This window comes from Pan paniscus, chromosome 1 (genome assembly GCF_029289425.2).
Source record: "Pan paniscus chromosome 1, NHGRI_mPanPan1-v2.0_pri, whole genome shotgun sequence".
NCBI lineage: Eukaryota > Metazoa > Chordata > Mammalia > Primates > Hominidae > Pan > Pan paniscus.
The window spans coordinates 87,912,097-87,935,568 of NC_073249.2; the positions used below are offsets into that span (position 1 = coordinate 87,912,097).

Here is a 23,472-nt window from a genome sequence, read left to right on the forward strand (position 1 = left end):
TTTGTATTATTCTTGAGTTATAAGTTCTCTGTTTGTGGCTATATACAAGTCTACTTACAGACTACTGAACAATCGTTTCTCAAACATAAAGCAAGTTATTTTAGACTTTGTGATTGAAAAGTGTAAGTAAAAAATATGTTTTTATGTTAGCTAGCAATGTTATAGAGACAAAGAACAAATAGTTAAATCCTCTAAAACCACACAACAGTAACTCACATTTAACAAGGAGTTTGAGATCAAATGCTTCTGATCTCAAAGATCTAGCATGCCATATACAGAATCCATAATAAAATGTATTTACACACAAAAAAACCCCACTCTTTTCAATGAGAAGCTCTAGAATACCAATAATTAAAACAGCTTATGTTTTTGCTAAACTACTTCCTTTTTAAGACAAAGCAAAGACATTTCTTTTCCACCATGTTGGAAATTTCAGACACTGTTTTAAAAAGAAACCAGAAACTTTCAAGGCCTATTTATTCTATTCCCTGACTTGAAATCTGAAGCTATACTATAGTATTTCAAACCATTAAGTTATTCTACAGCATTATGAAAGCATAATCTATTAAAGTACTTAATCTATAATTATAATTAACAGGTAATTAACAAACAAACATAATCAGGTAATTAACAAACAAACAATTTTTGAAGTTGTGTAATGAATCTGCCAAAACTGTCCAGCAGATTTTTCAATGAAATACCTTGATTTTGGAGGGTTAGATTAATTTGTTATTTAAATATGCTGTAATACATCTAAAAGTGCCAGATATAAACAAAAAAAGCACCACAATGTAAAGAAAAAAAAATCACTGTATTAAATTAGAATCCATCAATTATTGCCCTAGTTCTAATGCTTACCATTTTTGTGTCCTTAGATAAGCTACTTAATCTCTCTTTGCTTCAGCTTTTCAGCCATAAAATAGGACTAAGAATACTTGTGATTATATGTAAGGAATTGCTAAGATTATGTATGTGAAAGAGGTTTGTAAACTACAAAGGTAGTATACATTGAAGTGTTAATATTTGTATATAATAAAGTGAAATAGAAAATGGACATATAAAAAGAACATTATTGGCATAATGATTAAATAAATCTAGGTTAAGTTTATTAACCTAGGGTACTCAGTCAACTCTGCTCTATTTTTTTATAATGTGCTTTAGACCTGAATGAGAATATATTTTAAGGCTAAAAATTAATTTTAAAAAGCCTTCTAAAAGAAGGCTTTTTAAAACATCTCTCTTCTGAGATAAGACCCTTTTCTAAAATGCAAGTATCTTTCCAAACTCATCTATTCACATTTTTTTCCAGCTAGAATTTGGCTGAAAGGCCATGAAAGTGGAGATAAGAAAATGGCCAAACTCCAAGATCTATGTGTACACTCAAGTTTTGAGGTCTCAGAAACAAAAGAAGGAGCTGTACCCTTTTGAAGTAGACTTTATAAACGAATTTCCTTTGATACTAAAGAAATTCCTCCTGCCTCTGAAGATTTTATATATATACATACAATTGTATGTTGAATTTTTATATATGCATATAAACTAAACATAAATTTCTAAGAAATAAATAACAGGCATTAAGAAAATATGCCATTCTTCATGTGTTAGGTATCAATCTAGGTATTAAGTTAGAAAATATCATTGCTATTTTTGAAATTCGTTTTTATGCCCATCCGTGGTACTAAACCTCTGGCAAACATTTTGAACAAATAACATCACTAGTCAACCTTTTTTTTTGTAATAATCACAGTATTTCCTACAGTGTTTCCAAAGTTTCAAGTTTCTGGCTCCTACTGCTTGAATCTGTACAAATAGTAGAACCCATCCCTTCTCCAAAAAAGAAATCAGTGAGGTCTAACAACAATCTACTCCAAAATGCTGCCAACAAATAATTTTAAATGAAGATGCAAGTATCTCAAAGTTCTACTTACTGACATAGAAAGCTGTTAAACACTACACTCAGGTGAATTATTTAGCTCTACAGCTTAGATTCAGAGACAAGAATAAGCTGATGATATCTGGCTAGTGCAAATCATAAATGGACAAAACAGAGATCATCTTTAACTAAACTTTCTACTGGCATTCAGCACAGCTTATATTACTTCTTAGATCAGTAAAATAGATTCCAATTTCTTTAAGCAAAACAATGTAAAAAAAACCTTTTAAATGATTATGAAAAACAACAAACTTCCATCACTGTGACTTCTCTCAATGGCTCATGTCTAAAACCATTCTGTTCAGTAAGCACTCAGTGGTAGGCATTGCTGAGTGTCAGGGGTAGTCACAAAAGCATACGATATTTCCTGCCTTCAAAAGGCTTATCATATAGATGAGAAGATGGGCCTTTTAGATCAAACAATTAGGAACCAATACAAGAAAGAATTTAATGCACACTTACTAACAACGGGGAAAAAAGAATAATAATAAAAAAAAACAGGTTGTGTGGTATAGTAGTTTATGAAGCTCCCAGTGCCTACCAAAGTCATTTTCTCAGAAGAGTGGCCCCAGGTTTTTCTCTTGTCACAAATGAATAACTGTGGATCATAAGCCAAAGCTGCCATAGTAATTCTCTGCATAAGAGATGGTGACCAGAACTACCCAATCAGATCTTTGTGTTTGAGGAGTATGAATCAGTAATGTGTAAAAAAAAAGACTAAAGTGGAATCACTGGAACTACTGTCAAATCAGAAATGACAATAAACCACTATTCCAATTCTCCATGAAGACTAGTATACATTCCACCCGATGAAGCACAAGCACAGAGGGATTATTTGGATTCTGAGCCAGTTTCCTGTGCTTCTTTAATCTCACATAACTTATAATAAGTCCCTATTACTTAAGGTTACCCTTATAATCCATGCCATATATATGACAGTGTTAATAATTTTTATAAGGGACCAGTAAGGGGTGCATACCCAAATATGGTACTATTGCTAGAATATATAAAATACTTGGAAAGAGAGGAGAAAGAGACATCTCTCAGACAGTCATATGGCTATAGCTCAGATTCTTCTGTAATATTGTGTATGTATTTGAAACTGATGAAAAGACACTTTACGTGTTTACTTACAATTTGAGACAGGTACTGAAAACAGAAAATGTAATAGAAATAAAAAATGTTCCCAAAGTAGGCATCCATCTCATTTGCAAAAGAAAAATATTAAACAAGTAGAGATAATACGGCAAAGTGACATTCATAGCCATCTGATTCAAAGAGAACCTGTTTTTAATGAAAAACTGCCCCAGGAAGAAATTCTTTCCTTATATATTAGTGGATGAGACAGCTACATGTAAGGATGGTATTTAAATGTGTATTGAAATAATAAATTAATATCATTTCCCAATCTTTCTTCTCAATGTTTCTTTTCTGCCCTTTTAAAATCATCTTCTTCTTAACTTTATTTGAGCTTTCCTGAGTATTTGTTTCTGTCTTAGCTCTTGAATTAATTTTGTTATATTATTTAATCAACCTCCTCCCTCCCTCCCTAAATAAACTATCATACAAAAGCATTTTTTTTTTTTGAGATGAAGTCTCACTCTGTCACCCAGGCTGGAGTGCAGTGGCGCGATCTCGGCTCACTGCAAGCTCCGCCTCCCGGGTTCACGCCATTCTCCTGCCTCAGCCTCCTGAGTAGCTGGGACTACAGGTGCCCACCACCACGCCCGGCTAATTTTTTTGTATTTTTAGTAGAGACAGGGTTTCACCGTGTTAGCCAGGATGGTCTCAATCTCCTGACCTCGTGATCCGCCCACCTCGGCCTCCCAAAGTGCTGGGATTACAGGCGTTGAGTCACCGCGCCTGGCTACAAATATTTTTAAAATAAGCATTATTGAGCCCAGGAGTTCAAGACCAGCCTGGGCAACAAAGTGAGACCCCATCTCTACAAAAAATAAATAAAAATTAGCTGGGTGTGGTGGCACTCTCCTGTAGTCCCAGATACTCTGGAGACTGACACAGGAGAACTGTTTGAGCTCAGGAGTTGGAGGCTGAAGTGAACTATAATTGTACCACTGCACTCCATCCTGGGCAACAGAGACCTTGTCTCTTAAAACAAACAAACAAACAAAAAAAGCATTAAACTTAATTGGATTTTTTTCTTATTAATGTATCAGTTATTCTACACTCAAAGTGACTTGGAAGTTTGAGAAAAAGTTATTCCCCAACCTCCCTCTCCAAATCATACTAAAACAAACAAATCAAAGAGAGGAGAAAAAGGCAAAGTATTTACAGGAAAATAAGCTACAAATAACTGGAACTAAGCAAAGAAAGCTGAATAGATTACTATGTTGGTGGTAAAAACTCTTTAAGGAGAGTCAAAAGAACAGAAGCACTTTGGACCTTTGTCTGGAGTACTGGGATCATAAGCATTTTTTCTTGCTGAGCTATAACAGGAACTCAGTAGTTATCCAAGAGTGTGTCTGCTTTAGAGAAAATAATTTCAACCGCTCAACTGTAAAGAGATTAAAAGGTACAGGAATGCAGGGTGTGAGGGAGTGTAAGTTTGGGAGAGAGTGGCTTAAATAACAGTACTAGACAGTCAATGGCTACTTCTACATCTTTAGATATTAAAATATTTTGTTAAATACATGTCCATTTATAAAATAAAATAACATAGCTTGCTTATTGGGTTCGTTATAAATGTCTGGTTCATGCTAAGCCGAAACCTGGGGCTCTGGAATCTTCTTCTGAATTTCCAATGTAGTATCAATTATAATAATTTCTGCCAATAAAATTAAGAACCTAAGTGGGAGAAAAAGTCTACATCCTTCTGCACAAGAAATGATGCCACTCACCTTTTTAATGAAACTGTTAGAATATTTTATATTGAAAGATGAAAGAGAAGACCAAGCATGAGGTAATTTATTATTTCATTTTCATTTCAGCAAGAGCAAAAAGAACAATCCAGGTATTTAAGAACGAAATTCCTGTCCCATAACATAGTTTACAGTCATCAAGATAAAATTAACTTCCTTTTCCCTACTATTGAAACAAAACAAAAAAAATAAAAAGGATGTTATCTTAATTACTATTATCTAATTCAGTTCAGGTTTGTCTTTACTCTTCCTTGATATAAAACACCAAAATGTGATAAATCAGTAATTTGAAAATGAAAAATCCAAACAGAATGTTAGACATACTCCTAATAGTAATTGTGTGTGAGACAGTCCTAACAGTCTTCCTGAATGAACATCAAGGGACTAGGGGGGAGTGGAAATCAATAATTTTCTAACAGCACTTTTATAGCAAACTAATGAGAAATTACTTTTTACAAATGCAAAAAAATGCAATGCATATATATTTTTTAAACCGCCATTCACTGTCTTTTATAAAAATACAGTCCGTTTAAAGCTAGGATTGGTTGGGCGCGGTGGCTCATGCCTGTAATTCCAGCACTCTGGGAGGCCGAGGCGGGTGGATCACGAGGTCAGGAGATCGAGACCATCCCGGCCAACATGGTGAAACCCCGTCTCTACTAAAAACACAAAAATTAGCCAGGCATGGTGGCATGCGGCTATAGTCCCAGCTATTCAGGAGGCTGAGGCAAGAGAATCACTTGAACCTGGGAGGTGGAGGTTGTAGTAAGCCAAGATGGCACCACTGCACTCCAGCCTGGGCAACAGAGAGAGAATCCATCTCAAAAGAAAAAAAAAAAAAAGCTAGGATTGTTTTCTCTATAAAAAATACTTGTTCTCTTCCCTTAGAAAAACATTACTAACCATGACTTCAATCCATGGCTTGACAAAGTGTTACTTCTAATACCTGTTACACTGTTTTGATCAAATGATACAGTAATTATCCTGAACCTCAGAAAAACTGTCTATTTGAGTGTTAAAAACATTCTCCTACAGTAACTTCCATAAAATATACTTCAACACAATCATTTTAACACCCAGCAGGTTTCTTCTTCATAGTACTGAATCTTCTTAAAAGTTTACTTTTTTTCTCCTACTTTTAACATAATTGTGTCAATAGGAAGGGAAATACTTTGTTTTCATAGACCAGTACAGTTGGAGCCTTGCAGGAAACATTGTTCTCAGCTGCCCCCTTGCTGCTGAAAAGAAACTTTGAGGCTGGTCCTGTACAGAAACATACCAGTTATGTCTGATAGAGTAAGGTGAACACAGGGAATTTTGTGAAAAGGCAGTGATCATGAGACGCTATGGCTAAAGTGTTCCAAATCTCTTAGCATGTTTGATTAATAACTGAAAATATATAAGATGTTTGATCTCCCTAGTTTTCAAGTATCAAAGTTCTCTGGTCCTAAAAACCTGAGCTGCTAGATATTTATACCTTAGGAAAAGAATTAACTAGTTAACTGAGAATTTCAGTGACAGTGAGTGGTAATAATCAGAGAATGAATCTGCTCATTCTATTGTTAGTATAGACACTCGTCCCTCTGTATATGTGGAGGACTGGTTACAGAGCCGCCTGTACAACTCCAAATCTGTACATACTCAAGTCCCACAGTTAGCTCTGTGGAATCTACATGTGTGAAAAGTTGGCCCTGCATATAAGTGGGTTTGGCATCCTGCTAAGGTTGAGAAAAATCCACATATAAATGGACCTGCTTCATTCAAACTTGTGTTGTTCAAGGGTCAACTGTACTTACTTCTAACCATACCCAGTGTATTCTTAAAAAAAAAAAACAAAGCCAGCTACTCAGTATCACTTGAGCCCAGGGGTTTGAGTCCAGCCTGGGCAACACAGTGAGGTCCCTTCTCTTGTTTAAAAACAGAGAGAAAGAAAGAAAAAACAGCTTGGGATAGAAACCACCACTGAGGAATTCTAATTCATTCATGTGCTCCCGGGTTAACTACAGCACTCTAACAGAGATATTCACGTGGCAATTCTATGAAGAAAATATTTTGATTTTATAGAAAAAGTAGATGAAATATAAATAGCTATGCATTTTTTCCATTTAGCCTAACATTCATAACATTCAAAAGTGCTAGTATAAACATTTACTTTTACATAAGCTAACTGATTATCTAACACATTCTTCACCAACCAAATGTTTAATTAAGAAGAGATAAAAGAGGAATAGAGATTCTTAGGAACATAGATCCAAACATTCCACAACTAATAATCAGCCCATGATCCATCTCAAACCTACATTTCAGAAGTCTGTTTCTCAATAACCAAATGGGAATTGGTTTAAAAGCCTAAATAGGAAAAGCCTAAATAGAATATTTTTATGTTTTTACTTTTCCTTTTGTTATAAACAGCATGGCTATCAGGATTACAAACAATAAAAATCAACAAGTAGTTTATATTTCCTAAATACAAACTCATAGTCTGACACCAATTCCATGTTCATCTTTATAATACTCAACAGCTCAAAGTAAAGCATATATTACAGTACTTAGACTGTTCCACTCACATAATTTATTTTATATTGCTTCCTATTTCTCACATCTTTGTATTTTCCACAATATTCAGCCCAATGTCTTGTGTACAGCAAGCACTCAAAAATATTTGCTCTATTCTTTGAAGATGAACTTACCCTTCGAAATGACACAACATAAAATGTGTCTCCCCTTCTGCGGATGGCTTCAAAAAAGTCTTGATAACTTCTGGGTGAAGCATAATACACTTGTAGCTCACTCCCTGAGTTCCTGCTAAAGTAAGAAAAATATAAGGTACTACTAAAATAAAAAGTTTCCTGTTTTCCCAAAATACTTCCCATTCTAAGGCTATGTCTGAATTCTAAGAATCTCTCTCAACCAAAATATTAGTTGCACTTTGGCAGTAATTTTTATAACAATATTTTGTAAAGCCCAAGGATCAGGATATTTTATAAGAACCCATTCACTTATGCTAAAATTCTGATTTCTGAATCAAGGCTCTAAAATGTACTAGATGGTCAAGTACATTGCAAAGCATGTAAAAATAATGAAAGTATCAGAAAATAGAGAGATTTCTGCATAGGTTTGAACGATTTTTAATTTTTTTAGTAATACAAATTAAATCTGAGGAAAAGTCATTTTTCACCACCCTGTCGAATATATGAAGGTATGCTTGCCTACGAGGCTGTGCAAAAAGGTGGAAAAAGCTTAGGATTTGAAAACAAACAGACTTGGTTTAGAATTCCTGCTTCACTTCTCAAGTGGGCACTCCTGGGGAAATTGCCCTCCATGAACAAACTGTTTCCTCCTCAATAAAAAGAAGATAACCACACAACCCTTGTAGGACTGTTATTAGAGATGTTATATATGTCAAGTGCCAAGCATGGATCCTGTCCCATAGGAGTCACTCAACAATTGTTAGTCATTGATATTAAAAGTACCATGTATGTGCCTTACTAAAATTAAAAACTAAAATGATAATACCTCAAACCACATCATGCCCCAAAAGATACAGTCAAATGATTCTAATAGAGTTCTTAATGTGTTCAGGATTTTCTAGTGTTTAGGACCAATATCTGGAAGAGTTAAAGGGATCCTGTAAAAATGCCTCATTTTTCCTCAAAGAGAAAACTTGTATGTATCAATCAAATATTATTAACTTAAGAGGAGAAAAAGACTGACCTAAATGGAAGTAATAAATGAGTCATAAGAATTTTCTTTGAAATAATTCCATTTGTTCACTAGGGCATTTCTGATTACAATATTTTGAATATATAGTCGCTTCTTGCTATTTTGTGATAGTTATGTTCTAAAAAGTCACTGCCAGCAATGAATTAGTGAATCCTAAACCATTCTCCTGGGGGAAATACAGGGTTAGGTTCCTGCAAGCCTCTGGTTACAATATTTCTGTTAAGTGATAAATATATAACCTTATTTATGTGTTTCTGTTTAGAGACACCTTCTTTAACATATATTATTCATTCACTAACTTGAACTCACAGCCAACTGCACTATAAATCATACCTGAATGAAACTTATCTAACATACGTAGTTTCTCCACACAGCACATCACAGCCCGCTTTGGCTTAGCAACACTAGACAGCAATTCAGCAATATGCCTCGGGGCCATTTCAAACAGCAAAATTACCAACAAAAAGCACAAAAATATGAAAAATGTGGACTGTGAAAAGGACCTTGTTTACATAGCTGAGACTAAAAGATAGAACACTGCCTTGTTCAACCTCACCAGGGAGCATCTACGCATGTTTGCAAGTGATGACAAAAGCACTGCTAATATTAGGGGTTACAAATACATTTTAGCAGATTTTAGTAGGTGAATTAGCAAATATGGAATCCACAAATAATGAAAATTGGCTGTAATTCACTAAAACATTTTAACTAATGAAGAAATACCATGCCATTGTAACCATGCATCCAAAAATTGATATATTTTTAAAATAAATGTAATTGAATGATATATTCTGGTTAGCAGAGAATTATTAGTTATTATTTAAATATATTTGAATTATCAATTTCAACAGGATAATACAATCTCAGGATTTTAAACATTCATGATTGCTGAATTTGTCATTTAATAGGAATTGTCATTTAATAGGAATTCTCAGTTATTAGTATAATGAATAAAATAGCTTTTGACTTACATTTTTACTATCTATCTATCTATATTTTTTTCTCAGTGCCTAGAACACTGGCACACAGTATATTCTAAGTAAATGTTAAATTCGTATAAGTGAACTGCAAATGTGTGGTAGAGCTACAGATAGAAGCTGAGATCCTCAAATTTCACTTCAGTGATACTGTTGTCAATGACATCACAACATTATCATTTACCATTTTGGGGGGCACTTATGTACCATGCTAAGTGCTCTAAATATATTATCTAATTTAACCATTATATCAACTCTGTGCAGCCAGCATTTTGTAGATGAGAAAACTTCAATTGCATGTAATCTGCTTGAGCCCGCAAAGTAAGAGGTAGCGTTATAATTTGAACTCTGCCCAACAGGGCAAATAAAGCTAGCATCTTAACCATGACACCATATTGCTTCCCATATTATATTTCCCTTTGAAGACATTTAAACCTGTAGATACAGCATTCTCTTTGAAATCTTTCAAAATCTTAAGTATTATTGTGTAGTGAAAAATGCATTGTAAGTAAAACAGCTAGGATCTGAATTCTGAGTCTACCACTAGGTCTTATGACTCTGAAAATTACAAAAAAAAATAAATGATTTGACCAGTTTTTCTATATATAAAATAAACTTTTAGTTATTACATGGATTTAAAGATAAAATACATGTAAAACACTCAGCAGGACACCTGGTACAGAGCACTCAAAAAATAACATTCCCTTCCCTAGGTTCATGAAACAGATGCAAATCAAGGGCAAGAAAGCTATGGGTATTCAAGATTTTCATCAAAATTATGATGGAACAGCATTCTGACTAAAATTGTATTTAAGGGATTTGGGAGAGTTGAACTTTTGAAATTATCTGGCTTTATTCCAACTGCTCAGTAGTATGTTATATATATATATACATATATATCTCTCAGAGTATATGACTAATATAAAACTCATAGATGAGAACAAATTTAAGGTGAAAGGGAAGTGTGAATTTCAACTTTCTTAAAATACCAGCTATTTTAAATTCCTTGGCCAAGAGCTTCTGCACTGTCTTACCTGATACTACTAGTGGTTTCTGTGTATTGAACAGCCATCAGCTGAGAATTTGAGCCCTGTTCCAGAGCACCCTGGAATATTAAAAAAAAAAAAAAAAAAGTTTAATACTGTGTCACGAAATTATATGAAATCTTCCTATACTGGTTCATTCTATACTTAAATTTGTTAAACTTCCATTGCGAAGATTTCTGACATATTCAGTTCAAATAATTAAACACTGACAGATATTAGAACTCTTTAGGTCCATTCTAGTCTGGGAGAAATGTCTTATGGAGATTAAGGCATTTAAGGCACTTTCCATTAAGTTTAAAGAAAGAGCCCAAAAGCTTAGTCCAAGCACCACAAATTTTATGACCAAGCTATATTAGTGTTACTGAACATATAACAATGTATGCTTGTCTAAAATAATTATCTTCCCAATGACAAGTTCCTAAGAAGTATGAAAAGTCCATAATGAAACTAGATCCTATTGTTTACTGAGTTAAACACAGAGATCTTCATGCCAAAATACATCTATGAACTAAGCCATCATTAAAGAGTTCTTATTGATGACTCTTGGCAAGAGAACAGTTCAATCTACACCCATTAGTGGCCCACATATGCTACACTGGAAACCTGTCTTTCACACAGCATTTGCTTTGCACTATGCCTTTTTATTCTCCCTGGTAGTTATGTAAGCTGATTTTCAGAAGCGGTTTGTCAGGGTATCAGACTTCAAGGGCATATTACCAAGTTCTATTACATTAGAAAGTAATCTTACCCTGTCAAACAATGGTTTAAATAATTTTTTAATCATTTGTTCATTACTGTGTCCATATATCCATCTTTCAGTAATCAAAGCACCTACATGTGCCCAAGCTACAAAATTAAATATTTGACTTCTGCCTTTAAGAAGCTCGCAGTTTAACTGGGAAGACAGATATAGGAAAACAATTCAATGCGATAAGTGCTAAAACAGAAGCATGTACAGAAGTTTAAGGGAGAAAAGAAAAGGAAACAATTTTGTTTGGTGGATGGAACCAATATGCAGAGATGAATATAGGGGTTCCCACTTCTGGCTCTGTAACAAGTCAAGGATCTCATTTTATAAAAATCTAATGTGGGTCTTGTATATTGTAGGTGTTCAATAAATGTTCTGTTTAACAACAAATGAAAAAAATCACCAATAAAATGAAAATAAGAACACAGTTAAATAATAAAATACTATACTTACTGGCATAGTTATCCAGTAAGCAGTAAATGAAACCAAAACTAAATTATAGCTAGTTGATAAATATAAGGTTGAAAATGAACAGATTAGCTGGTGAATTTTAAATGATTAGTGCTACTTTGGCCCATATGAAATGAGCAAAGAAGTTTGAAAGAAGCCAGACTTATTTCCCTAGTCTCAGAAAGGAATGGGTAGGCCTTAGGAAAAGCCAAGTTACAGAGATATCAGGCAAACAGAAAACAGATATTCCGTTTACCTATCCAAGATTTATACCAATTAACTAAGGAACCTCTGAAAAACTAGTCATGAGCTTTTGCATTTTCAGCTGTATGGGTTTAGCAAAAGATCATAATTGACAAAAATGTGAGAGGCATTTACACAGAAATGAGAGGATGTTAAAATCTCCAGTTATGCTGTAGATCTTTTTCTCAAGTTCTGTCACTTTTTGCTTTGTGTACGTTGAAGCTTTGTTATTAGGGGCCTACACATTTAGAATTGTTTTATCTTCCTTGTATGCTCCTTTTATCAATAAAAAATTTCTTTTGTTGTCTCTTAGAATAACCTTTGTTTGGAAGTCTACTTTTCCTGATTAATATAGCCATGTCAGCTTTTTAATGCTTCATGTTTGCATGGCATACATCTTTTTTCACCTTTATTTTCCATCTGTCAGTGTCTTCATATTTAAAGTGCTATTTCTTATAAACAATATACAGTTGGATCTTTCCTTTTTAAAAAAATCTAGTTTGAAAATTTCTTCCTTTTAATTGATGTGTTTAGCCCACTGAATTTAACTACTAATATGGTTGGATTTAAGTCTACCATCTTGGTATGCATTTTTAATTTATTCTACTTGTTCTTTATGTGTTTCTCTTTTCCTGTCTTCTTTTCATTGAACTGCATATTTTTTAGTATTCCATTTTTATTTCTTACATTGTCTTTTTAGCTATATTTTTTCTTTTCTTTTTAAGACACAGGGTCTTGCTTTGTTGCCCAGGCAGGAGAGCAATGATGTGATCATAGCTCACCGCAGCTTCTCAAACTCCTGGACTCAAGCAATCTTCCTGCCACAGCCTCCCTAGTAGCAGAGATTACAGGCACAAGCCACCGTGCCTGGCTCTAGCTGTACTTCTTTATGTTAGCTTTTAGTAGTTGCTCTAGAGATTATACTTTGATATCAGTTACTGCAGTCAATCTTGAAATATTATTCGAACAACATAAAAATTTTATTAAGAGTATAATTCCATTTATCCCTCCCCCACTTTGTGTTCTTATTGTCTTATATTTTACTTCTATATAAGCTGTAAACCCCATAATAAATTGCTATTATTATTGCTTTAAAAAGACAATAGTCTTTTAAAGACATTTAAATACACACACACAAGATAAATATAGTTTCTTTTTAAAAAGTCCTGTTCTTTTTACCCAAATATTTGCCCATTCTGATGCTCTTCCTTCCTGCTAATCTGGGGTTCTATCTGGTATCATTTACCCAAGTCTTTTAAAAAATATCTTTAGCATTTCTTATAGCACAGGTCTTCTGGAGACAAATTCCCTTGGTTTTCTCTATGTGAAAATGTCCTTATTTTGCCTTCATTTTGAAAGATATTTCATTAATTTTCCCCTTTACCTTTTCTAAAAACTCAAAGCCTAGGAAGAGGGTAGAACTACGAAACAGGACAAGTCAAATCAAAGACATACTGCTTAGATACAACAGATATTTCAAAGAAATCAGTTCATTAAAATTATGGAATATTTTATAAGACAATGTCAGTTCACTAAAATTACAGAATATTTTATAAGACATAATGCTTAAATACAACAGATATTTCAAAGAAATGTCAGTTCACTAAAATTACAGAATATTTTATAAGAGTTTGGGATACTCTTAGCAACTGAAAGAGGTAACTGGAAGAAAAAAAGGTTGAAATGAGAAAAGAAAAAGGAGAGCAGTTACAGGCTCTTTACACTAAGAAACAGAATTTTTTAAAAATATTGATATGCTTTGGCATTGACAATAGCATAAAAGCAGAATAATTCTTCTCCTTCCTCTAACCAGGAACTTCTTTACTACTGACAAATACAGATTCTTCCCCATCATTCCCTTCTATAGTAGCTAAGATTCTCACATTTCTGAGCATATCTAAGCTCCCTACAGAAAGAAGTGTACCCAAAATAGCACAGAATGAAATAAGACTTTAAACTACACATCTCCAAATGAACAAAGACAGTAAAATTAAAACAAAATTCTTTTTCTTGCATTGGAATTCCTTTAAGATTAAAGAATACCAAGCACCCCTTCCACAGTAAATGCTCTATTCATTTAATGACTAGGAAAGAAAAACATGACAAGTTCCATCTAATGATAAGGCCAAAAAAAAAAAAGCATTTAGGGCAAGAATTTTAATCTAATTTTTCATTAAGTTAATTATACTAGCTGTGTGGGATTACCTACTGGCAATGATCTATTCCTGACTCCTGTGCTCTTCCTCTGTGTAGCAAAGGATGGAAGCCTGAAACCTATATCGCTCAAACTGTTTTGCCACCAGAACTCTGGATATAATTTAGATTCTGCCAATAAGATGCACTTGCTTCAGATGTGGAAAGCAGAAGGGAGACAGGGTCCATTTTTCCTCTGACCATGGTAGCAGCTGATGTGTAGGCTTTGGCAGACATGAATTTTTGAAGTACTAGGCTCCACATTCCAATGCCAATAAGCAGCTTTGGGACTTCGGGGTACATGTGACATTGTTAATGACTGTCTGCAGCCTCTATTAGTATTAACAGCCAATAAAGTTGCCTACTATAGTAGGTGAAAAAAGTTGGAGAGGCCAAGAGAAGCACACAGTAGATAATTACAGAATTTCAGAATGTCAGAGTTTGAGCTCACCTAGACTAGCCCTCATTTTATGTATGAAAACAGTTCCATAATGGTTAAAAACCCATGTTTCTTGTTATCCTTTTAATGTACTTTAGAACATAACACATACTGCTTCCAATTAGTCAGGAAATAATTAAATAGTTTAAGATGTTTCCATTAGCATGTAAACATGTAAACCTGGTGAAATATTTCCCATCCAAAAATAAAACTCTTTCTTGACTCCTGTAGCTACTCCATTTCTCTATTCCCATGTATAGGGATCACCCTGAAATAATTTTCTTCACTTCCTCCTCTATTATTACTTTCCTGAATCCACTTCAGTTGGCTTTTGCCATCACCACTCCAATGAAAGAACTTTCACAAAGGTCACTAACAAGTTCTGATGGTCAATTCCAAAAGTAATTTCTCACTCTTTATCTGAATCAGCATCTCTTAGCTCTCTTAGCCCCTGTAATTAACTGTTACATCCCCTTCTTTAAAAACTTTCTTTGCTTGAATTTTGGGACACCACTATCCCTACAATTTCTCCTATTTTACTGGCCAGCTACTCTTCTTCCTTTTCAAGTACTGGTTCCTCTTTCTCTTTCAGCCTGTAATGTTGGAGATGGCCCAGAACTTGGTACCTCACTCTGTTTTCTTTCCTCTTTATTTCTCTCTAGCTAGTAGCACCACAAACTTCCAGTTTCAACCTCTCTCCTAAACTCCAGACCCAGATATTTGATTGTCCACTTGACTTCTCCACTTGAATGCCTAATAGCCATATCAAACTTAACGTACTTAAAATTCTTGACTTCCACCTCTAACTGCTCCTTCCCCAGTACTGGTCTCAGTAAATGGTATCACCAATCATCCAGTACCTAAGCATAGGATTTATCATTATATCAACAATTTCCATCAGCTTTACTTTCAAAATATATTTGGCATCCAGGTACTTTCTGCCACCTTCACGACTACCACACCAGTATGGACCACAACAATTTCTCTCACCTAGCCCACTAAAATGGCTTCTTAACTTGTCTCCCTACTTCCAGTCATACGCCCCACCATGGTCCACTTTATGTAGCAACTACTAATTTTTTAAAATATAAATCATATCAAGTCACTCCCCTACTCAAACCTTTCAATGGCATCCCCTCAAACCCATGATGAAACCCAAAGTTCTCACCAAAGCCTATGAAGTTTGCTATGAGCCTACATCTGCTGCCTCTCCAATCTCATCTACCACTCTCCCCTCAGCCCCTGCATTCCAGTCGTACTCAGCTTCTTCATGTTCCTTCCTGAGGGTCTTTACATTTGCTGTTCCCTCTGTCTGGAAGCTCTTTCTCCAGATTTTCCCCTAAATCTTTTTTTTTTCTTTTTTAGACGGAGTCTCGCTTCGTCACCCAGGCTGGACTGCGCGATCTCGGCTCACTCCAAGCTCCGTCTCCCAAGTTCATGCCATTCTCCTGCCTCAGCCTCCCAAGTAGCTGGGACTACAGGCACCCGCCACCACGCCTGGCTAACTTTTTGTATTTTTTAGTAGAGACGGGGTTTCACTGTGTTAGCCAGGATGGTCTCGATCTCCTGACCTCGTGATCCACCCGCCTCAGCCTCCCAAAGTGCTGGGATTACAGGCGTGAGCCACCGCGCCCGGCCTCCCCTAAATATTTACATTGTTATTTCAGTGACTTTTCTGCCTATGGCAAAAGCAATGTTCTCACCAAACCCTTGTCTTCTTCTCGAGCACACAGGAAGATACATGATCCCAGTCTTTCTAACAGTAGTTTGGGCAAAGTGACAGAGTTTTAGCCAACTAAACATTGGCTAAAAGCCAGGCCTGATTCTTAAAATGTTTTGCACAATCCACCAAACTCTTTCTTCCCTAACATCTCAAGCAAGAAGCAAAGAATTTCAAGTTGTTGGGGCTACACAATAGAAGGAACCTGGATCTCTTACTCCCTGCTTGGAGAAAAGCAATCCTAGAAAGTGAAGTCAAATTTTGTGCAAGTGAAAAAATTTTATTCCATTAAGCTACTGAGATTTTGGGGCTGTTATAACAGCTAGCATTAATTACCTTAACAATGGTGTCTTAAAGTGGAACTTCTTCAGAGAAGCCTTCCCTGACCACTCAGTCTAGTCACTCATTTCTCAATTCAAATTCTAACCTCCTATGCTGCTTTGTGTTTCTTTAGAGAACTTAACTCTAATTTTGAGTGTATTTGTGTATTTATTTATTTGCTTATTGTTCAGCTCTGCACTAGAGTGTAAGCTCCATTAAGGTAGGGACTTTATCATACCCATTACTTTATTTCAGGATCAAGAACAGTCCTTGGCTCATTATTGGGAACTTGCAGATGCCAGTTGCTAGTCTAAATTCTAACAACAAATATTTGATGAATGATGGAATGACTTAATGGTGTTTTGTGGCAAACAACATTGAGATGGAACCCCCACTTAACAGATTCTAAGTAAGACCTGTCATTAAACCATAGTAGTAAATGTCTAAGTTCAGAAATGGATATGTCTTCATTTCCAAACTGCCCCATGTCTTAACATTCTCTTTTTGAAAAGCTCTAAGAAAAGAGGAGATAAGCAGTATTATTTATTATACCATTGTGACAAAGACATTTGATATAGCTATCCATGCATAGGAACTCCTGGCTTGAAAGCAAATTTGAAGGTGAGAGCAAGAAATAGCACGATGCCTGATCAGGGAACTACTAATACTATAAAACCTAAACTAGTGCTATAAAACCTGGGAGGAGGACTTCAGTGGCAATGATAGCTGCATCAGAAGCAGCAGGAGACAGTGGGAAGAGGCTAAAGCTCAAGTTTACCAAACCTTCTAGGGAAGACAGCAACCCAGCTGGGAGAAGCCTTTCAACAAATACGCCAACTATTGTTCAAAGACAAGCAGAAACATACCTGAAGAATACGGGTTTTCTGTTGATTATTTGTCATTCTTCTTGACTTGGTCCTTTCTACTTCATGTCTATGAACCCATCCTCGAAGTTCATGATTTAACCTATAAAATATAGTTTAATTAATTAAACATAGAAATTAATTAAACATAGAAATGAATGTTTCACCCTGTGGGTAGAAATGAATCTAATCATTTGTAGGTTCCAAAGAGCATTCCAAGTGCCTGATGACTCAATATTGCTTTTTGATTTGAAAAAGTTGACACTTAACGTTGTTTTTAATAAGACATGCATTTTTACATGGTAAACCTGTCAACCATGCATTCAAAATTCAAAGAAAACTACAGCTAAATACCTCCCAAATATAAACACTGGATGCTAAGGTTTTTCCACCAAAAAAAGTATTTCCTTGCCAGGCACAGTGGCTTACACCTGTAATCCTAGCACTTTGGGAGGCTGGGGTGGGAAGATTGCTTGAGCCCAGGAGTTTGAGATCAGCCTGGGCAACACAGTGAGACCCTGTCTCTACAGAAAATTTTTTTAAAAAATTAACTGGGCATGGTGGCATGTGCCTGTAGTCCCAGCTACTCAGGAGGCGAAGGCAAGAGGATCAGTTGAGCCTGGGAGTTTGGGGAAGCGGTGTGCTATGATCCAGCCACTGCACACCAGCCTGAGCAACAGAGCAAGACCCTGTCTAAAAATAAAATAAAGTAAAACAAAATAAAAAGTATTTCCTATTTCTGTTCTTGGGCTATATAAACACAAACATTTGAGACACATTGTAGAGAACTTAACAAGTTATAGGACCCCTAACAACAAATAGATGCATTAAAACCTCTTGAAAATCAAGTTCTTTTGGGAGAAGAAAAAGAATGAACTCAATTGCCTGGGGTAAAAAAAAATTCAAATTTTTCAACACACGAAATAAAAGCATAGCTCATATATAACTTCCCTTATTTTGCTTACTTTTTACAGCAGCTGTGAAGATGTTAAACTATGTTTAACTGTAGTTGATTACTACATATCACAAAAAACCTGAGGTAGTTTTTGAGGTTTTAAGGATAAGGTCCAAAATCACAGGAAAAAAAAATTCAAGGGAAAAATTGATAAAGAAGTGTGTACTAATGGTAAAGTATCTCCAGAATCACATACCCACAAATTATTATCTTTCTAATTGGAAGAAAAAGGTACTTTCTGCTATGAATGTTACCAACTGTAAGCCTAACACCCTGAAATTTTAATATTAATTTCATTCTGTAGTTTTTAAAGAAGACATATTTAAGTAAGCAACTATCACATAAAATAGACCCATCACCATCTCCATGAGGTTGGTGGAGAAACTGGACAACTAATATGCCTACAGTTATCCACAAATAATTCAGAGATTCTCTCAGTCACTTAGTGAACCTGACCAATTACTTGTCTAGGTTCCAAAACTAAACATGGGAACCAACTCAGATGTTTCTGCAATAATCTACAACACTCACCTGAGAGACTCTGTTGTGTTAATTAGGGGCTGACAAGGAGGTGGAGGAATGTAAAGCAATGGTTCTTCAGTTAGCACCATCAGGGCTTTGTCATTTGAAACAGAATGATCATATCTGAAACATGGATGCACAAAATTTGTTTCCTTGTATCTTAAATTCCTAAGAAGTTTGCTATAAGAAAATCATCATTAGTGTTAACTTTTCACGGGAACGAAAATATAGTAAACAGAATATACTGCAAGATAAAGTATAAAATACAAAACCTTATTTTACATGAAATGTCATTTTCTGATTTTCTACAGAGACAGGATGGTAATTCACATTTGTCTAGTCACCATTTATTGAGCAATTAATTTGGAATAAGCAATACAATAACACATGGCTCATCATGTCTTCAATGAGCTTAAGACATGCACAATGCTGCTGGTACAGAGGTAGTAACACAATAACGGGGTAATTGAGGGGAAAATCAACTGGTATTATGTGACCAGACTAAAGTTTAGGGGTCATTCACAATTCTATGATAATAAAACTGGATAGTATCTGTAAAACAGGTAGGGGTGTGTGTGTGTGTGTGTGTGTGTGTGTGTGTGTGTGTTAAGGATAGGGTGAGACATAAAATGCTTGGCAGGAGAAAAGTGAAAGAGTTGAAAAGCCGAATATAAACTATGGGATCATGGAAGAATGTGAATCACTAATTAATAAAACAACAGAGTGACTGACATTAACTAGTTACTCCATTTGCTTCAAAAATATATACTTTCCTAGCCATCGCACTGATGTAGATCATGTGAATTCATATCCAAGGTGTGACGTAGGGAGCAAAACTGGAGTTGAAAGTTAGAATTTGAGATGGGGATATTACTGCTATTTATGCTCTTCAGTCTGCAATCTTAATCTCTCTCACTAACAAAACTTGCATCTCTCTTGAATTTCTTTATATAGGATGATCTGGATTTAGAAAACTAGATATGCTAATATCTCAAAAGAAAACATGTAAACATCTAAAACTGAACATAGTGAGACTCACACTTTTCATTTATTCATTCAACAAATACTTGCCGCATACCAACTGTGCACCAGGTATTGTGCTAGGTGCTGAGAATCCAGTAGGGAATGAGAAAATCAAAGTTTCTGTCCCAAAGACCTTAATGGGGAAGATGGACCAAATAGAAGAAAATAAATGCATAAAATAATCCAAACTCTGGTAAGCGCTATGAAAGAAACAAACAAATGGTTGAAATGGAAAAGCAATGGTAGTATATACTTTAGATAAAATGGTCCGAGAAGGAGATGGTAGTTACATCAAGGCCTAAATGATGAGAAGACGCCGCCTCTATAGAAACTGGGGTAAGAGCGTTCTAGGCATAAAAGAGGCAGGTGGGGGAAAGGTGGGCTCAAAGAACTTTAAAAAGACCACTGGCTGAAGAGTTGCAAGCAAGTGGGGAGGTAGAGAGGGAACAGGATGAGGCTGGAAAGGAATCATAATAAGGTCATAATAAAAGACCAGGTCATAAATAAGGAATTACTAAATGTAATAAAAAGTCATAAAAGTGTTTCAAATAAAGAAGTGATATATTTCAATTTACATTCATACCTTGCCATGGTACCAAAAATGGACTCAATGGAGGCAAAAGGGGAAGCTGAGACACTGATTAGGAAAGAGCTATGGCAATCCTGGCAAGAACTGATGATGGCATGGACTAGGTTTGTGGCAGCAGAGACGGAGAGGAGTGGACCAATTCAAGACAATTTTGGGGAAGAGTATCAACAACACTTGTTGAAAGACAGGAATCAGGATTTCTGGCTTAAGCAATGGAAAGGAAAAAACACAGTTGTAGAAAATTGGTTGGAAGTAAAACAGGGAGAGGAACTGAGTTCCACAGTGCACATGTTAAGTTTGAAATGTTAAAACAGAGATGTCAAAGAGACTATTGGATATGTGACTCTGGAGACTCAGAAGAGAAGTCTGGACTGAAAACATAAATTTGAGAGTCATCAGGACATATAGATATGAACTGTGCATGAAATTATGGATGAGTCACCTAGGCAGAAAGAAAATAAAAAAAGTTTACAGTTCCAAACTTTGAGAGTTGGGTAAAAAAAGAGCCCACAAAGATTACTGTGAAGCAGCAGCCAATAAAAAAAGGAAACTAAAAAACCATAGTAACACAAAAGGAAAGTCTTTCAAGGAGCAAATGACCCACACAGCCAAATGCTGAGGAAAGGGCAAGTAAGATGGCAGAAAGCACTGGCCCCTTAACAGAAATAACTTTGGCAGAGTGGAAGCCTAACTTCAAGTTAAAAGTTAGAGATATCTATTTATGCCACACACGAGAGAAAAGAAACAATAGCAGAGGATATACAGAACATTCTTCCCTGCAACTTGCACCAGGAATATTCTCAATGTCCTCTCTTGTGGCTGTAAGGGTTAAGTAGGTTTAAGTTGTTTGGAATAACAGACATGTTGGTGCACAGGTAATGAATGCAAACACAAAAGGATCAGCCTAAAATGAAGCATTGAGTGAGAAGGAAAAAAAGTATCTGTCTTGTGTTTGATAAATCTGAATGCCTCTAAGAGGAGGCTGCTTAACACCTCTTCTTATAAATCTATGACATACGCATTATTTTAAAAATCATGCCTGCATACTTAGAAAAATACAAACACTGTAGTCGATGAGAAAAGTCCAAAACTGCTTTTGAAAATATATTTGTGATCTGAACTCTAGTAATGATTTCTGCACATCTGTGCTAACTGGCTTTGTTCTATCAGCCAAAAATATTCTTTGGAAAAAAAAAAAAAAAAGTCTGATAGGAGAAATACCAGGACAAGGATTGGGTGGAGTTAAAGGAGAGAGAAAATCAGCCAACATACAATCTGGAGACAATTAGACCAACATTAGCCCAGGAACAGTCAGAGTTCGAGTCTGCTTGCAAACATTTTATGCCAAGAGAAAAAAATTCAACAAATAAATCATTAAAGTAAATAAAGTAAAGGACAGTGCTAGGGAGCTAGAGTTAATGAGAATTCTTGGAGTAAAGATCAGTTCTGGGTGACATCTTATATAGGGTGACCATCCTTTCTCATTTATCCAAGACAGCAGTACTGGTATTCTGATGTAATTATTACTAGCACTACCGTTCCTTCTTAAGAGTGTCCCAGTTTGATAGAACATTATATGGTCATACTATTTATATGCCACACATTTCTATGACTGAAAAAATATATGCAGTTAATTACTAAATGATAGGCTAATACAATATTATAAACTATGGGATTAGAATCTACTCCTTTTTTATTTGAACCATGTCTCATAGCTCTCCTTAGAAAAAGAAACATAAAGTAAGCTGCATTAAAAAAAATGTATAGGTATCATGGCTGAAAATAGATAAAACATCTAAAATTCAGTTCAGAACACAGAACAAAGTAATATTAGGTGCTTTCAAATGTTTCACAAACATTTTTTGGTATCTTTTATTCAGTATTTATACTGATAAAAGCAAGAACATCAAATTAATGGACTGACATTTATTTAAATCTCTCAAGTTGCTGAAAAATATTTCAAAGGACTTGCATGTAATCAAGAATCCATAATCTTTCCTGGGTTGTTTTTTGTTTTTTTTTTTCCCCAAGACCAGTAACCCAGATTATTCACTCAATGGTGACTTTGGAGGAGGGAGAGAAAAAATAGTTTGCATCCCATGTACTACTCTGAAAGCTGATAAATTTCAGCCAGAAAGTCATTCAGACTTTTAGGTTGAACTACTATGCTTTCTGGGAGCCACCATGTTATCTTATGCTAATGTGGAAGGCTTCTACTTGCTGCAGTTAGTGCAGAATAAATAATATTCTTGTAAAGCTTAACTGAACTGCAATTTCAAGAATTCAATCCATAACTTGTTCTATTCTTTAGCAAGACGCCATCTCAACTCTCATTAATCCAAAGGCTATTAGATTTAAATTTAATTTTTGATGGATCTTATGTGGACACTAACAGAATTCAAAATTATAGAACATGTAGGGCAAACCTGGACAAATTACTTAGTAAAATTAAAGATACTATTAAACTCTACCAATATTCAGGGGCACTGTTAAGAGATCATCAAGGTGAATATTTAAGAAGTATGATGAATTTTGGCATGTAAAAAAGCAGGAAATGCTATGTTTTCCAACATTATGATATCTATCACTGCTATGTTGCGTTGCAGCTACTGCCATAAAATCCTTTGGGTCCTCCACTGACTTGGCATACTGTACTCCACAAAAATAACAGTTTTTTCAGGAAGGCTAAGTGGAGACAAGCCTGCAGGATTGTGGTGATCATCTTTCAACAGTGTGGATGTAACACAGTAAAAATCAGGAAGAAAGATTGCCCTCAACCTACAAATTCTTAAAGAGATAAAAGTAAACAAATCTGTAATAATTTTCAAGCATTATACTGTGCAATAGT

General features: G+C 35.3%; 1 protein-coding gene across 2 annotated transcripts in view; it reads right to left on the reverse strand.

Annotated features, from left to right (window-relative positions):
* Positions 1-23,472, reverse strand: part of ATF6 (activating transcription factor 6) — a 199,724-nt gene that overhangs the window by 91,533 nt on the left and 84,719 nt on the right. Inside the window, exons 11-14 of one of the 2 annotated variants that reach the window (XM_008978232.4) lie at positions 19,022-19,135; positions 17,539-17,638; positions 10,547-10,617; positions 7,503-7,614 (exon numbers count right to left, since the gene is read on the reverse strand). In XM_008978232.4, the coding sequence (XP_008976480.2) occupies positions 7,503-7,614; positions 10,547-10,617; positions 17,539-17,638; positions 19,022-19,135 (397 nt within the window). Of the gene's footprint in view, positions 1-7,502; positions 7,618-10,546; positions 10,618-17,538; positions 17,639-19,021; positions 19,136-23,472 lie in introns of both variants that reach the window. The other variant, XM_003824557.5, reaches the window with a different exon arrangement.